This window comes from Lichtheimia ornata (genome assembly GCF_029851405.1).
Source record: "Lichtheimia ornata isolate CBS 291.66 chromosome Unknown scaffold00041, whole genome shotgun sequence".
In the NCBI taxonomy this organism is placed as follows: domain Eukaryota; kingdom Fungi; phylum Mucoromycota; class Mucoromycetes; order Mucorales; family Lichtheimiaceae; genus Lichtheimia; species Lichtheimia ornata.
This window is the reverse complement of record NW_026695361.1, coordinates 20,728-37,841: the sequence shown is the minus strand read 5'-3', so window position 1 is coordinate 37,841 and position 17,114 is coordinate 20,728. Positions and strand designations below refer to the sequence as shown.

Here is a 17,114-nt window from a genome sequence, read left to right as displayed (position 1 = left end):
TTGTTGGATTTTTTTGTATGTGAGCGTAGTATACAACAAAGATGCAGAGTGGTGTAAACTGGTTAACAATAACACAGGTGATGTTTGATTGCTGGCTTTGCTGTAAATGGGGGTCGTTGTCGACAATGCCCTTTATCCACAGCTGAGTCAAATAATATACAAGCGTGTCTAGATGGTGGCGCACAAAGGTCGCAGATGTATATATAAACAATAACGAATTTGTTTTGGTGATGACAATAGGTGTGGTGGTGATATTATGCGTTCACGTTTTTATCTTGGCCGACTGAGATTTTGATGCAGCAGCAGCAACAAAATAGAAAGAGAAAGAGAGAAAGAGATACACAAGAGTGGGGAAGGTAAAGAAAAAAAGAGGCGGTGAAAAAGGAAAAAAGGGGAAGGTACTATACAAATAAAACAGACGCACCAAGGAAATTGAATGTTACAAGAAGCTTCCACACACTCAAGTGGAAAATAAGATGAATGAGCGAAAGAGAAAGGGAGAAGGGGTAAAGCAGCGGATGAGGAAAAACGGGGTGATGTGTGTGTGTTGGTATGCATCAACAGTTACAGATCGACCAATGAGGGGGCTATAACACAAGGTTCCATGTATAACGAAAGCTTGATGCATCTTACCACACACACCCATACACGCTGGTAAGTTTCATCATACTGTACACACCGCTCACTATCTTTTTGGCATCAAGATGATTCGCTTTTTGTGTACATTGCTTTCCCCCGTCGTGAACAAAAACAATAAACAAGAACCCTGATCATGCATTTGTTCCACCAACAACATCACCATAACCCTATGAATGTGTGTGCATTGACGCCTTTCGTTATCACTTTCCATTCAGCTGTGACGTTGACACACAATCATGCGTGACGACGATGAAGATAGTGATGGGGTGTGTGTATGTGTGCATGTGTGGGAAAGCGTTTACAATCAAAGAAAAAGCCTCACATACACACATGGTGACCTATTTGCTTGCACGCGTATGCAGGCGTGCATACGTGTATCCATGGTAATATCCTCAACCCCCATCCATATGCATCTATCGTTTCCATAAATGGGTAAACGTGCCACGTGCGTCGGGTGGCGAGCGACATCATAATCATCTCCTGCTTGCTGCTGCTTGGCTCTCTCCCTTTTTTTTCTTCATTTATGTGTACACACACCACCAGTCATTGGGATTTTTTATCGTCACTGGTGGTGTGCGCGGAAAGATGCATCCGCAAATCCGAAAATGGGCTTTCAAAAATCATTTCTACAACAACACAGGGATCACATTACATGTACATCATTCATCATCAGGAGGGGATGATGATTCGTAATGGTGTAGTGTATATGACCTTTTTACTTTCCCTCCCCCATGGATGGGAAGAATGGCGCCATCAAGTAAAATGAAACAATCCAAAAGTATTATATTAAAAGGTATATTGTTGTATTTTAGAAAAAGGGTTCTTCTCGGTGTTGTTGATGGGTTAAAAAGACCAAGAAGTTGTATGATGGGAGGATTCGTGCTAAATGATGAATGGGGGTCTTGTGATACCATCTCATTGTTTTAAAGCACCAAGGTAGCAGCAACGACAAGGGCGCCACCCAAAGCAGCAGCCATGGTCTTTTCAAGACGACCAGCGGCATTTTCATCAGGGGAATCGGATTGAGCAGCCTTGGATGCAGAAGCAGAGGAGGAAGCGCTCTTGCCAGAGGCAGCAGCACTACCACTAGTGGCAGCAGCAGCAGCAACGGAAGCACCATTGGCTATTCATATTCATTGTGTATTAGTACAGCTCTCACAAGTGGATGGCTATGTACTAGTACTTACAGGCAAGGTGATAAGGCTTAGCGGTGCCATTGCCCTTAAACTTGAAGACACCAGAATAGGCCCAGTTGTTCTTGTCAGATTGGCCAATACGGATCCAGTAATCACCCGAACCAAAGTCATTCAAGGGATAAATCTATCATTGAAAAACATCGTCAGTGCCATTTTCATTGTTGGGCTCCTCTCCTATTGTTTATGGGGAAAGAGGGGGTGTTGAATTTACATACATTAAAGGCATCTGCAGAGCACTTGACAGGTGACTTGGGGTCGGTAATGTAAGCAACCATGCTATTATTATTGTGTCCAGCGTCAATAAAATCAGTCATCAATCAATCATTTTATGTGTAATACATACTTGGAATTGCTGCTGTTGCCGTTCATCATTTGAATTTCACAGTCCAAGTTGGCATCAGCCGACTCGTGCTTCCAGGTAATGTTACCTTGACCACCAGCATTCTATGTAAAGGATGATAATCCCCATTCGTTAGCTAGATGCTCCCATTTCTTGTCGCTCTCTCTCTTTCCCTCCTTAGAGCTCAAAAAGATGATGATAGGGGATATGTAGAAGGGGATGGGATAGAAAATACATACCCAAACATCGCTACCCCAAGGGGCAATGACCTATTTCATGACAAAGGGTGGTTCAGCTCAATTGCATGTTTCTACATTGAGGATGATAATAACATACCGTAATGGTGGCGGCAGCGTTAGTAGCAATAGCGGCAAGAGTAGCAGCAGACAAAAGGAAAGACTTCATGGTTTGCAATTGAGAACGAATGGGAAGGGTGATAAGAAAAAAGATGCCTTTTGAAAAAGGAGAGGAAGCGATTAGATGCTTTGGGGTGTGTGAGTGTGAGTGTGAATGTGAAAGAAAGAGAGAAAGAGGAGAGTGATGGGTTTTATATGAGTAGGACGTGAATTTATTGTCGAGAGAGAATGGGGAGGGATGCAGGTGTACGTATCGTTATTGTGGATGTGGATGTATGCTTGTGTGGTGTGTGTGTGTGTAGGTGACACGGGCGGTTTGAGCGGGGTCGGAAGAAAAAGAGCAAAACAAGTGTAATATCACGTTCTCTGTGATCTCGTAAAAGGATCAAGATGAGGATTGAAAGAGGGAGGGAAAGAGAGAGAGAGATAAACTTTTCCTATTGAAATCCTTAATGATGATGACTCGCTTGTTGATTGTAGAAAAAGCTTCATTCAGGTACACGTATATACAACAACGGGCCAAACTTGATTATAAGGCAATATCATTTATGCTCCTCGTAGTGGTGGTAGTAGTAGTAATGGCAGCCATTGCTTCAATACATTCGTGTGATGTTGGGTTTCTTGGAGCGACTTGATCAATGCGGTAATTGTTGTGTCCCTGTTATTTATAAACATTAATATATGATCAGGTGGTACCAGCACACGACGTGCTACCCAATTACCGTTGTTGAAATGGAGCACAGCATAGGTCTTCCAAGGACACTGTCCAACAGCGCAATCTGTTCCTCGTGTGACATGCGATTAAACTTCTCAGCTGAGACACCCAAAAAGTCCTGGAACGAGAGATCGTGTTAGCCTCGAATGGTTTGGCCCATGTCCACGTTCCTGCCGTGATTCCGATAACACAAGGGAAATATTCCCTTTTCTCGGATCCCCATATTCCTCGTTTTCTTTTTCATTCCCTTGCTTGTTTACCTCGTCGCAACCATAGCTCATAATCGTACGATCACCACCATCGTCAAGTTGCCATTCAATCCATCCAATATCGTCTTGGGTGGTGGTGGCCACGGATGGCTTGCTACGAAATGCTTGTATAATTCGACTCTCTGGCACTGGACATTTGCAAAACTCGCACACGCGCTGCTGCTTCTTCCCCGAGCCGCTGTCGCCATTTCGTATTTGAATCGGTTGTCGGCACGCTGAATCTACATATGCATATAGTGTCAAAACATGTTCTCACCTACCAAACCTGTCAAATGCCAAAAACTCCACTCCCCCCAAACAATTCATAATACGTACGAGCGTCATAGATGACTACGTCTGCTGGTGTATCGCGCCTACGCCATTCATCGTTTTCATTTGATAGCAACACGTGCTTTTGGGTACGCAAAGTCCATCCTGTCACGAGTATATCCACCTGCCATTGTCCTTCAGCACCCAATGCATCCAATGGCATCACGCTTCTCAAACAACTACTTGATAACAGCGCCTTGATCTTGGAAACTATCATCATTATCCCAAATGAGTCGGACCATTTGAAAGATAAGGAAATATTACTTACTATTGTAGACTTGAGTGCCGCACATGACGCTCCCATTGATGAACCAAATCGGACCTTTGGGACCCTTATGCAAGTTGGATGTGCTGAGACCTGTCAGCAATACATAATGACCAGGCTGCAGCTTTCTTGCACTTCGACCCGTTTGCTCCCATAATGTCACATCCGTTTTCCCTTGAAAGTAACCATGGATGAGCATTCGTGTGCCTCTACATATGCATGTAAAAAATCTTACCCGTGGAATCCTTGATCCGCATAGCATAACGATCCATTCGTGTCTTTTTCTCGGGATCCTTGTAGAACGGATTCTAAAGAGTTGCAAGTGTTAGCCAAAAGAAAAAAGAAATCAATCGCATCACACTTGCATTGTTCGCCACAGCAATGACACGACCCAGTATTGTAATGTTGAGCATGCACGGTTGCAAGTCTTGGATATAGATACGATCATGATAGGTGGCACAATCCATGAATCCTTCCTCATCCCGTTCCATGATGCCAATTTTGCTGCTGGAGCCAAGCTGTTTCCATAAATCATTTGCACTATCGTTGAAGCTGTTGCTGATTGAGCCATCATGCTCCACCTTGTGTACACCCGCTTGCAATGCATCCTTGTCAGACATGTAAAATAAAACAGTGTCTTCAGTGTACTCGAATACAATGTCGGATCGGGATTGTTGGCTCTCGGTCCGTGCGTAAGGGAATCCAGGGTTGAACAAGCCAATGTAATCACCCTAACAGAATAGGGTTTAGTTCTAAAATGTATGGCATCGGAGCGTCATCATCATCACTTACTCGGCCTAGCATGCCAGCTAGCTGTGTTTGGGTATCATAAAGTGATAACACGGCAGGATCATTGTCGTTGGTCATATCGACTACAAAGATATCGGTTCGCCGTAGCTTGCTTTCCTCGCCATCACCAGCGTTTGGTGCAACATGCTCTTGTCTTTCAATATGAATGATCTAAACATGTACAAAGTTATTACGTTATCTTCCTTTATTCTATACCTTTCATACCTTAAGCCAGAGCTTGTGAGCTTTTGGTTCTGGTTGATGTGCATGTTGTATCACATTGCGAAGATCTTCAGTGAATTCTTGGCGGATAAAGGATGCATCTCGAGGCTCCAGGACAAACATCAATAGCTGTGTTGGTGGTACACGTGCAACTCGCAATAGTCGATCCACATCCTTGTTGTTGTAATGTGATTGCTGTGGTGCGTTGATCTTTGGTTCACAATACATCCGTAGCGTGCGGTTCTATGGCGTGTGTGATGTATAATAAGTAAATGTAATATTCGACTTGGCCCATCCAATCCCTTACCCTGAGAAGTGGATCCTTGTTTTGTAATGAAGGCCTCGCCTGCGATAGCCATTGATTAAACTTGGGATGCATATACATGTCCAGCACCATGTACGATATGTTGTCAGCCACAGTAACGAGATAGATCTCAGATCCAGGGATAAGCTTCCATTCCTTGACGACCACTTCCAAGGCAACAGGTTGTCGATAGTCGTATACTGCTTGAATGGTGCTGTAGTCTATATAGATCCAATCAGTTGACATGATATGGGTTTTCATTGCTATGCATCTCGTTTACTTGTGCTCAGGCCCTTGGTGTATTTGAAGAACGCATTTTCCCACTATAGGGTTCGGCACCTTGTCAGTCTTATGTTTCTACACGTAAAGAAGTACATGACTCACTTGCAATTCAAGCTGTCCAAGAGCGATCGTATCGGTCAAGCCTGTAGCGTACTCGGTATGAAGCTTTGCGAGTGATACAGCCACCCAAGACCTGGCATGGAGAGAGAGCGATCAGTTAGTTGATCGTATAGCGTAGGTGCGGTTTCAAGGCGTTACCAAGGAATCAGCGATGCGGTGCTCCATGACTTTTTCTGAGGGTTCTTTTTCGCCTTTCGTTCAAAGATCTGTTTCAGGGCAATGTGCAAACGATCGACGGCATTACTGAATTCCATAGGTGCCACGAGTGTTGCTAATAGCTGCTAAAAGTGGGAAGAAGTGGATCACGCGACATGCTGCTCCCCCGCAGCCAATTTTCAATTAGATGGTAACCACGCAATCCATGCAAGAAATGCACAATAAAAAAGTCTCTTTTTATATACATAATAATGGTGTAGGCAAAAGTGTGTGTGTGTGTGATTGGGGTGTGTGTGTGTGTGTGGAAACGAATGATGCAATGGTTGATGTCTTGTATATGTGATATGGGCGTAGGTGTGAATAAATGCGATTTCCTCTGTGTCCTGCTCTTTAGGTTTACTCGTCCATTTCCATATTCTCGGCCTTTTGTTCCTCGACCTTGGCTTGTTCGTAACGCTTTCTTGCTTCCAAAGGTGCAAGCTCGAGGTTTTGGTTGACGACTCTAATATCATCGGCCTTTTCAATGTCGTGCTTGCCAGCCATACGGTTGCGATAGAATGCCTTTTCACGCTTGGCACGAATTTCTTGTACACGCTTCATAGCCTTGACAGTAGTGGCCATAAGGTTACGATCATAACGAACAGGCACGTTGCGACGTTTCTCGAATTCAAAGGTAGAATCCTATCAAGGTATTAGTTTCCACCCTATCACTATCAAAGACTTTGTATACTTACAATAACCATTTCCTTGCCAGCAGCCTTACGGAAAGCCTTGGTCCAACGCACCTTACGGGGATTGCGCTTCATTTTGAAATTCTTGTGGCACTTGGATCGGCAGAATCGAAAGGTCTATGGGGTGAGCCAGCCAGCCAGCCAATCTTTGTATGAGTCGCTTCATTCATGGATCCACACGCATTCAAAAGAACATACCTTGGCATCGTTTCTGACAAACATCATGCCGTGCCCAGGATAGCAGGGTCCAGAGCAAAAGTAGCAGCGATCAATATGCATGGGGGGCCGTAAAGTGAGAACGAGAGGAAAAAGTAAATCGATCGGGTTTGAAAGGCACGCCGAAAGAGGAACATAAACCTCGACTTCCAAGCCACAACATCCTGCATCACGTGCACACCATCTACTTGGCATCTCATCCATGAAGATCATGCAAACGTAAATGAATAGACATATGCTATACCCTCATCTAAACAATAAAAATCATGCTCTTCATTATGTCCAATTGAATCATGTAAGCTTTATCATAAACGTAATCTCTCCCTTGTATATGAATCCATGATACTATCAAGCTCTCTCATCATACTGTTTCCGTCTTGGCACGGGACGTAACCTATTGAAGCAATAGAGCAAAACGCAGCACTGATGATGGACAAACGACATTTTGCTGCAAGCAACGACTACAACGTAGTTCAACTTTGACCACTGTAAAGTGATGTTCGATATGCTGCTAGCTACGTTACACATTTTGACCCAGGAATAGTACAACAAAAGGCCCTTACGATACAATAGAACAATGTTGATGACTAACATGATTATAGGGATATCTACAACGCTATCTAAAGAGCTTCATGATAGTAAACGTACGCTGTAGCTCATCGGATACTGAAGACTAGTTGTAAAAAAAGCGTACAAGTCACCAGCCAGCTCAAAGAAGAGCATGAAAAAGGTAACCAAAAGCCTAGGTTATATGATCGATCCAGCGATTGTCAGGTTAAACGAAGAACAGCGTATGTATGAGCATTGTCGCATACAGAAGCCATTCCGGTATAGATGCCTTTGCATACAATAATGATTCCCATTATTGTATCAATCATTGAGTAATGATATGTACACTTATGAGGCTAAAGTGGGTATAATAGGAGTGATAGCTGTTGTAATGCATGATGATGGAGGAGGAGGTGGAAGACCAAGAGTGCCCATGATGATGAAGCACGACGTTTTTAATATACAAAGAACAATGAAAGATCTCATTTTTTTGTGCATAGACAAGTTCTTATACATCAACAACTTTTATGGCACGTGCCAACAAGTTTATTCAAATCACAAAAGCAATAAGACCAAAGGTTGTGCAGCTATCATTTCCTCTCCGATGGTTGGGTAAATTCCGAGTGATGGTTCATAGTCACCTAGGCGCGCGGGGGGCAAGAAATGGGGAGCCGCTTTGTCGTTACAGTCGCAACCACTTTACAACTTGTGAAAATATGCCTGGCATTAGAGGCACGTAACTTGTCCACCCTGATTGAACCCTGATGGAAGCCTAATGCAACGCATTCAATAGGAGCAGCTGGTGGAGGACGACGAAAGAGAGGAAGACCACCATTAAGACGACACTCTGCAAGACACACCACAAGCGATGAGGTTGCTGATCAAGAAGCACAGCATGCCAGTGACGATAATACCGATCACGACGACACGCGACGTACACGATCTACACGTAAGCGGCCGCGATCAGGTCGTCGCAGTGCAACACCAGCCAATGACGATTCCGAAACGAAACGCCGCAAAGAAGAAGCTATCAAGCAGGAGCAGGCTGCGTATGAAAGCGAGAAGGATGAGGATGGTGAACAAAAGGTGGATAAAGAAGGAAGATTACAAGGAGGTATGCATGTATATATGACAAAAGATAGGATATTGGGTCTTGGAGGTTATATATATATATATTGATGATGGTCCCTGTTTTCATTATGACAGGAAGGGAATACAAGGTGCCTACATTTACGCTTCCTACACGTGGAGATCAAGTGTTTATGTTTGCCATGGAGCCTGCTCGTTTATTGAATTATCGCGACAGTTATTTATTCTTCCACAAGAATCCAGAGTTGGAGCGTGCTCGTTTGACAGAGGATGAACGCAACTGGCTTGTCGATCAACGTTTACTTGTTCATTGGTTCCGCAACCGTGATGTTGCTGTCGTCAGTGCTCGCTCATGCTATAAGAGATTTGGTCATCGCGTGGTCAAAAAGGGCCGTCGTATCATTGATGATTACTTTGAAGCACGTGCACGAGAGGAGGGTATCCCTGAAGGTGAAGAGGAGGAATCCGAATCAGCAGCAGCAGCAGATGGAATGACATCCATGGGTCGTCGTGCTCTTATTTCACGTTCAATTCGTTCATCTGATTATTCTGCCAACACACCCATCACCAATTCCACTTGGATGCATCACGCCGCCCTTGCTGTTCGTGGATTCAATGCACAATTACATGAGCGTCGTGCTGAAAAGGCGGGTTTCTATGACATCCATACAAACATCCAACAAATCGCTGCATCCACTCAGCCTACCCATTGCAACTTTGAATGCGTCGACTCGAGCAGCAAAAAGGAATTCAATGTGAGCGATTTGCAGTTTGATGAGAAACCAGCATCATCGGTTGTGCGTGGCATTGGCAGCGATCTACTGGATTATGATATTGAAAAAGTGCTTGAGTCGGTTGCCGATCATGATGATACCAGAGAATTGGTCAAAGCAAGGATTGATGCCCTCAAGGTTGATTTGGAACCCAAGGCTGTTGATGATGACGATAAGAACTATCCAATTGCAGTCATGGATGGCCAATATCAAGGTTCTTTCCCAATGTACGTATATACATGAAAGAGATGGTATACATCGTGCATTAACCATCCCTTTATTTATATAGCCATTACACGAGATTCAAACAACAAGATCCTAAGCTTGCACCACCCTCTGCCCTTACGTCTACAGCTCAATCCATTATTGCACAGCAACACTATTTCAGTCAAATGTACCAAATCATGAACCAAAGCCTTGCATCTTACAATGATCAGCAACAACTTCATCACCACCAGCAACCCATGCATCATCAACCGACGCCAACGCCACCGCCACCACCTCCACCACAACACCATATACAGACACCACCATCTGCACCTATACAACCTCGACCCATGATGCATCATGCACAACCCTCACCACCCATATCATCACAGCCACCAAGCAGGCAACCTATTTTGGTAATTATCAATTGCACACACTTGTAACCAAGGCAACATCATGCTAAAGGAGAAAATTTATATAGAGAGTGGTACCACCCGTAGAACGACGTACATGCTCTGTTGAATCTTGCAAACAACCAGTCATGTTTCCTGGAGAAAGATGCCAATTACATGCAAGTCAAACTGGCACACCGCCCCAACACCCCATTATACAACGTGGACCGGTAAGTTCACTTCTATCCAATCCTAATCGATTCAAGGAAAGAAGCTAAATGATGCTATTGGAATAATAGCCACCGGCAACAACCTATGCAGACAACAAATGTGGGGAATGTCATTATCTTAGTGCACCTTCTGAACAATTATCCAAGGATGGCAAAGACGCTTGCGATGCTTTCCACATGATCAAATGTGCCAAATGTACCCGAAAGTACCACCCTGCTTGTGTTCATCTCAAGACGCCAAGACAAGTAGCAGCAGCTGAATCATATCCATGGGCATGTGCTGAATGCAAGATTTGTTGTGTATGCAAGAGTGCAGGTGATGAATCCAAGTTGATGATTTGTGATGATTGTGATCGAGGATGGCATACCGATTGGTAAGTGTGTGTGGATTGGATCCCATGACAACAATGGCATGCTTATGTTGTATTTTTCATAGTTGCAATCCACCCGTGGAGAAGGTACCTGAAGGATCATGGTTATGTCCACTCTGTGCCGATTGTCATGGATGTGATGAGCATGGCAGTGAGAAGGAATACAAGCATGCCGTCGTACCACCGACCGCCGATCGCAACAAGTATCCAATTTACCTCGCCACATTCTGCAACAAGTGTCACAACAACTTTGAGAACGATCGCTATTGTCCAGTGTGTTTACGAACCTTTTCAGAAGAGGAGGACAATGATGACGAGGACAATGAAATGGTGGCATGTGACCAATGCGACCATTGGATCCATACGGGCTGTGATGAAACATTGACGCCTGAGCGGTACCAAGCTTTATGCGACGATGAAGATGCAAAGTACTTGTGCCCACTTTGTGCAGATAGTGTCAAGCCAATTCATCAAACAACAGCCGCCACAATGGCACTCAAAAGTCAAGCACCCCCTAGTGGTGTCACCGTTGGTATTGTGGGTGGAAAGGTATGTAAAGGAAAAGCTTAATTTTATTTCCAATTGGGATGTTGACATTTTTCATGCAGGTTCGAACGCGTGGTATTGTGCGATACAAGGATCACAAGATTGCTGCACCGGAGATCAATGGCACTGGCATAGCGGAAATGCCTTCTTTATCGTCCAAATGACATCCATAATTCACTATAGTAGTAGTAGTAGTAGTTCTCACACACACACACACGCTTACTCTCTTTTCCCCTTGATATACTCTTTTTCTCCGCTGATGATATAAATGTACAAAGACTGTTTAACAAAGACTTGGTTGTGGGTCGATTCTTTCCAATGTGTGAATAATACACAAAGACGATCACTATAGCAACCCGTTGACAACATCAAATCACATGCTCAATTGTATAACCATGATCCATCATCGTATTGGGAGATTAACATGCTTTGCTGTGTGTGTATTTTTGTTTTCAAAAACCCAAGATTACATACAAGAAATGACTATGTGAAGGGGGTCTGTTGTCAAAGGGGGGGATTATAGGAAACGTTGAGGGGAATACTACAATGGAGATGATTTGGGTGTACATGTGCATGTGGTTGTGTGGTTGCGTGTGTGTGAAATTGTATATGTTTTTGGAATCTTTTTACATGATGAAGCATCCCTTTTTGGCAGCAGCAGGCTCTTCAGCAGCAGGTGCAGGTTGTTGTGCGGTAGCAGCTTCCTTGTTTTGTGGGGCAGCAGCAGGTGCTGGAGCAGCAGGTGGTACTTGAGGATTAACATCGCTGGCGGAAGGTGGTGCGGCAACAGCTGGTTGAGGAGCAGAAATCTTTTGTGCAGCAACATTGGCTTCAGCTTCAAGACGAGCAGCTTCTTCGGCAGCCTTCTTTTGAGCAGCAATACGTTCCTCTTCGGCCTTCTTTTGTTCAGCAGCCAAACGTTCCTCTTCAGCCTTCTTTTGTTCAGCAGCAATACGTTCCTCTTCAGCCTTCTTTTGTTCGGCAGCCAAACGCTCCTCTTCAGCCTTCTTTTGTTCAGCAGCAATACGTTCCTCTTCAGCCTTCTTTTCAGCAGCCAAACGCTCTTCCTCAGCAGCCTTTTCAGCAGCAATACGTTCCTCTTCAGCCTTCTTCTCAGCAGCCAAACGTTCCTCTTCAGCCTTTTTCTCAGCAGCAATACGTTCCTCTTCAGCAATACGAGCAGCTTCCTCTTCAGCAGCCTTCTTTTCAGCGGCAATGCGTTCCTCTTCGGCCTTCTTTTCAGCAGCAATACGCTCTTCTTCAGCCTTCTTTTCGGCAGCAATACGCTCTTCTTCAGCCTTCTTCTCAGCAGCAATACGCTCTTCCTCGGCAATACGAGCAGCTTCTTCAGCAGCCTTTTGTTCAGCAGCCAAACGTTCTTCTTCAGCCTTCTTTTCAGCAGCCAAACGCTCTTCTTCAGCAGCCTTTTCAGCAGCAATGCGTTCTTCCTCAGCCTTCTTCTCAGCGGCCAAACGTTCCTCTTCAGCAATACGAGCAGCTTCTTCTTCAGCAGCCTTCTTTTCAGCGGCAATGCGTTCCTCTTCAGCCTTCTTTTCAGCAGCAATACGCTCTTCTTCGGCCTTCTTCTCAGCAGCAATACGTTCTTCTTCAGCAATACGCTCTTCTTCAGCCTTCTTTTCAGCAGCCAAACGCTCTTCTTCAGCAATACGTTCTTCTTCAGCCTTCTTCTCAGCAGCCAACCGTTCCTCTTCAGCAGCCTTTTCAGCAGCGATACGCTCATCGTTGACCTTCTTGTCAGCCACCACCTTGTCAACAATGCCATGAATATCAATAGCCTTGCCAGCAACAGCAGTGGAGATAGCGGCAAGCACAGCCTCATCCTTTTGTTCAATCACCAATTCCTCCTCTTGTTCCTTATTGGCTTGTTCAACAGGGACTTGTTCCTCGGGCTTGGTTTCCTCGACAACAGCAGGAGCAACCTTTTCAGTAACAGCTGGCGATGCATTGTCGCGTTCTTGCTTTAGGGATTCCAAGATGGCGTAAATGTCGAGCGAAGCCGACTTGACAGCGGAGGAGATAGCTTCTTGGACAGCAGGATCGTTAAGCACCACGTGATTTTCGGTAGACATGATATAGATTTGAAATAATAGTAAAGAAAAGAAAGAGAGATGTTGTGCGCGTGAATAACAAAGAACAAAAATAAAACCAAGCTCTTGTCGGACGACGGAAACGGTCGGTGATGATGGTCCCAGGCCCTTTCTGGATCCAATGATATCATCTCTTTTTGGACTATCCTCTGAGAAACAAAAAAACCAGGCCAACAGTTGCTTCATATCTCTCTTGCCAAGACACCCACAACACTTACAGACACAGGCACATGCTCTTTTTCTCTCTTTTTCGTTTTCAATGAATGTCTTTTATTCATGAGAAAAAAACGCGTTTAGTATGAGCATGCATGTATGTGTATATATGCAAGATTTCTACAGCCAGCTTTGGTGCATGTATGTGATTATGCAACCCACACCCACGCATACACAACACACAACATACACATCGTACGGATCGCCCCACCGAGAAAAAAGAAAAAGAAAGCACCCACATCATACAAACATTACAGATTTTAGTGCTATGTGCATGCCACCCTTTCTCACTCTCACTCACTCTCTCTCTATGTCATCTGATCCGACACGAAAAAATGATAACTTATCCTGGATACGTGATATCACACGACCAGATCTTTCTATATCTTCCCATTGTTTATCATATCACGTATAAGAAAGAAGTACATCAACAAGTGTACCCGGGTGGGTGGATGGGTGACATGACATGTAATGTCTCACCAGCTCTGTGTACGTCGTTATTATATGCTGGTGCTGCCGCTGCTGCGTGCAACCGATTATTCCGTTCCGTAATAATAGAACTTGTTCCGCTCCTATGTTTTTCTCTTCCGGTTAGGTTGGTCTAGAGCAGCCTCTTTCATGGATCATTTTACCACCCTAACCATGTGATGCTCTTGTCATTGTTGTCAATCCCAAATGTGCTCTTTGTTATATAAAACCCTTTCTTTGTAACGTGCCCTCATTCTTATTTGGGTTCTCAAAAAGTGATTCATCACTTGTACCACTATAACCATATCATAGCGGGATTTTATTATTCTTGTATCCGTGTACCCGTATCTAGTTTCATAAAAGGAAAGATTGCTCTTTGTTGCAGTTGACTGGATCATTTCAAGTATGATATTCATTGTGCGTGTAATGAATGAGATGTTCATCGTCGAAAACGAGGAGGAGGACCCCTTTGTAAATAACGGGATATTGTTTGGGTGTCAGGGCAACCAGGGCCCTTTTGCTGACACGTGCAGCCAATCAAATCAAGGTGCTACGAGTGGGCTCTCTCTCTCTCTCTTTTTCTGCCAACCTTAACCACCCGCCCCTAAATTGTCACGTTGCCGCACACCCACATACACGTACACGCGTCCTTGACTAAGCATGACAACCACCGATCCCATTCCATTCCACAAGCTCAATGAACCTTTGAAAGACATTGTCGACCCAACTACAAATAAGAATGTGGCCAACATTGTGTGTCCCATCAACACTTGCAAATGCGTCATTATTCGAAAAGGAGCTGCCACTTTGGTTGAACGTGTAGAGAATAAGGTTTGTTGTTGAGGATCGTTTGGTAAAAGGCAAGAGGGAAATGGTTGACATGGAAACGTTTATTGCATAGTTGGCGTTACCCGAGCATGTATTGCAAGGCGTGAGTGAGCAACCTGATGATGAAAATGCCGAGGGCAGGACGTACTTTTGGCACTTGGGCAACATGATGGATTTCGAAAATGTGGGCTTCTCAAAGACTGTGGATACTACAAAGTATTTGTCTTGTGCAGACTGTGATGCTGGACCTATTGGATATCATGACACCCAAAGTGACCCCAAGGAGTTCTTGGTCAATGTGCGTCGGGCTCGTTATCAATTCTAGACTGTAGCTTGTCTCTTTTTATTTCTCAAAAATATACTGTATACCACTTGTACTATAAGAAATTGTCTTTATTGATGTATTGGACTCTGCGGGTGATATCTGGACAAGGACATGTGGTATGATGTAAAAGCTGTCAAGAGTTGATCGCCTTCACGTGAAAACAACCATCGCCGTATCCCTGGAAACGGTTACAAATCTCTCCCATGCTCATTGGTGTCCCATCAACTTTCTTTTCTGAAACGAACGCTCACATACACAACGTGTTTTTTGTGGAATTTGAGCAAAACAAGTGATTCATGATGTTGTCATCTCATACATCATCTCTTTCTTTTGTCGTATCGCTCTTTGATTGGTGACATCTTCAAGATCCAAGTTGATGTGAGGAATAATACAGTGGATAGCCCTTGTTGTAAGCGATCCATATGTGTGGTGATTTTTAGCGCTTCATTGTTACCCTCTTCTTCAATACCACTGTTGTCATTGTGATGTTCAACCCTTTTATTATTAAGTAAACACGATAAAGGAACAGCATTGCAAATTGAATAAGATGCGTGTGAATCATAAAGGGGCATCACGGATAATTGTCCTATTGTACTCTTGGTTGGTGCCGTCGTAGACATCCTTCATCCATGATTCCAAATTCGTTGCTGCATAATTTGTCTTGAGTGCTCCAGGATCATGTATGGCTGCACAACATCCTTCGTCAAAGATATAAGCCCTTTGTCAATTCCATCCAATCCATCATGATCCTCTCAGCCGTACCCACGAGACACGATCCATCGTTCCTGCTGATTGACGCGCCAGGCAACCAAACCAACATTCCAAGGTCTCTCATGACTGCACTTGATTCCATTCATTCACCATAATCATCTGCTTCCTTTTCTATCCGGCTGTTGGTCTACCTCGCGTGGTCATTTTCTACCCATCGCAGCTCAACCAGGCGAAGATTGCTTGTGTTGCGGTGTACTTGATAGCTGACATGATATCCAATCCATAAGAATCCGTATGCATCAAAGCTACTTGCTGCACGGAAGAAAAAGCTGCTCCCATACAATGACTACATGCTTTTCATATAATAAAGACTGCAAGTGAAGAACGACGTTTGAGACGATGGAATAAAGGCCACGCAAATAGCATATGTTGTTACGTATGATCGCGGCAGAGGAATGTGCAAGAGCGTGTGTTGTAGTAGAGTGACAAGGTCGTTTAAGACAATGGACTAACGACCTTTCTAATGCCAACTGCTGAATTGAATGCTGTTACGATTGGTCGTGGCAGAGCAGAATGCAAGAGCGTGTGTTGTGTCAAGAGACTCGTGTGTTGTAGAAGAGTGACAATAAGAAGGCTGTGTACACGCCATGCACTTGCCCTTCAGTCAATGACGATCGGATCAAGACAATTGTAGGCTCGACATTGATAGGTTGAAGCAGGATAATCGTTCGCAGGTGGTAATTGTATACTGAATGGAGTAACAGTTGAGAATGGGAGGAGGAAGAGGGAAGAAAGTGGGAGGTGGAAGAAGTGGAAATTAATCATGCCTAGATGACACTTCCTTGTTTGACCGTTGCTCATTCCAGTCCTCTCGGATCAAGAAAGTTGAAGGATGGACATGTTGGGCTGGTGCAGGACAATCGTTCACATGCATTGTTTTGGGGCAACAAAGGTGAATGGGATGAATGGGCTATCAAGTGGCAGTTTACAAATAACTTACCAATTTGATTCTTCTCATTTTGGATGATGTTTTTGTGTTTGAGCGTAACTCGGTCAAATCCACTTGGATCAAGAAAGTTGAAGGATGGGAAGATGAGCTGTAGCAGAGGAATCATTCGCATGCATTGGATCGGGAAACAATGCTGATCAGAAGGAACTGGCTGTTTACTACCAATGAATGAACTGGAAATAAAGTTTGTGTATCGGTCATGCATTGTGCTTGAAGCCCTGACTTGTAGCTGTGTTGCACAAACTAGTCCTTCTGCATCTTTAGCTCTGGTATGAGTAAGGCGATTCGCAATGAACAAAGACCACCCTTCATATAGCATCACGCGTACAGCATATGTGAAATCTAAAGGTGCCTGTATCTCTAAACTTTACAATCAAACGTGGGGT

General features: G+C 44.2%; 6 protein-coding genes across 6 annotated transcripts; 2 read left to right on the top strand and 4 right to left on the bottom strand.

Moving 5' to 3' along the window:
- Positions 1 to 1,562: 1,562 nt before the first annotated feature.
- O0I10_008009 (uncharacterized protein) lies at positions 1,563 to 2,580 on the bottom strand (the record flags this gene model as incomplete). Its single annotated transcript, XM_058488016.1, has 6 exons — positions 1,563 to 1,762; positions 1,827 to 1,959; positions 2,051 to 2,111; positions 2,179 to 2,279; positions 2,415 to 2,444; positions 2,512 to 2,580. The coding sequence occupies 6 exons, from the start codon at positions 2,578 to 2,580 to the stop codon at positions 1,563 to 1,565; spliced, it is 594 nt and encodes a 197-aa protein (XP_058341128.1).
- Positions 2,581 to 3,060: 480 nt separating this feature from the next.
- On the bottom strand, positions 3,061 to 6,060 carry O0I10_008008 (uncharacterized protein; the record flags this gene model as incomplete). Its single annotated transcript, XM_058488015.1, has 13 exons — positions 3,061 to 3,189; positions 3,254 to 3,364; positions 3,507 to 3,736; positions 3,831 to 4,034; positions 4,093 to 4,263; positions 4,325 to 4,397; positions 4,467 to 4,820; positions 4,882 to 5,049; positions 5,104 to 5,343; positions 5,408 to 5,625; positions 5,685 to 5,727; positions 5,789 to 5,879; positions 5,945 to 6,060. 13 exons carry the CDS (start codon positions 6,058 to 6,060, stop codon positions 3,061 to 3,063), a joined length of 2,148 nt encoding a protein of 715 aa, XP_058341127.1.
- A 298-nt stretch (positions 6,061 to 6,358) lies between these two features.
- On the bottom strand, positions 6,359 to 6,972 carry O0I10_008007 (uncharacterized protein; the record flags this gene model as incomplete). The annotated part of the gene is made up of 3 exons (XM_058488014.1): positions 6,359 to 6,643; positions 6,697 to 6,810; positions 6,892 to 6,972. The coding sequence occupies 3 exons, from the start codon at positions 6,970 to 6,972 to the stop codon at positions 6,359 to 6,361; spliced, it is 480 nt and encodes a 159-aa protein (XP_058341126.1).
- Positions 6,973 to 8,174: 1,202 nt separating this feature from the next.
- O0I10_008006 (uncharacterized protein) lies at positions 8,175 to 11,230 on the top strand (the record flags this gene model as incomplete). Its single annotated transcript, XM_058488013.1, has 8 exons — positions 8,175 to 8,190; positions 8,252 to 8,572; positions 8,665 to 9,547; positions 9,610 to 9,943; positions 10,009 to 10,149; positions 10,219 to 10,523; positions 10,586 to 11,069; positions 11,129 to 11,230. 8 exons carry the CDS (start codon positions 8,175 to 8,177, stop codon positions 11,228 to 11,230), a joined length of 2,586 nt encoding a protein of 861 aa, XP_058341125.1.
- A 462-nt stretch (positions 11,231 to 11,692) lies between these two features.
- On the bottom strand, positions 11,693 to 13,156 carry O0I10_008005 (uncharacterized protein; the record flags this gene model as incomplete). The annotated part of the gene is made up of 1 exon (XM_058488012.1): positions 11,693 to 13,156. One exon carries the CDS (start codon positions 13,154 to 13,156, stop codon positions 11,693 to 11,695), a length of 1,464 nt encoding a protein of 487 aa, XP_058341124.1.
- A 1,359-nt stretch (positions 13,157 to 14,515) lies between these two features.
- O0I10_008004 (uncharacterized protein) lies at positions 14,516 to 15,008 on the top strand (the record flags this gene model as incomplete). The annotated part of the gene is made up of 2 exons (XM_058488011.1): positions 14,516 to 14,686; positions 14,757 to 15,008. 2 exons carry the CDS (start codon positions 14,516 to 14,518, stop codon positions 15,006 to 15,008), a joined length of 423 nt encoding a protein of 140 aa, XP_058341123.1.
- Between the last annotated feature and the right edge of the window lie 2,106 nt (positions 15,009 to 17,114).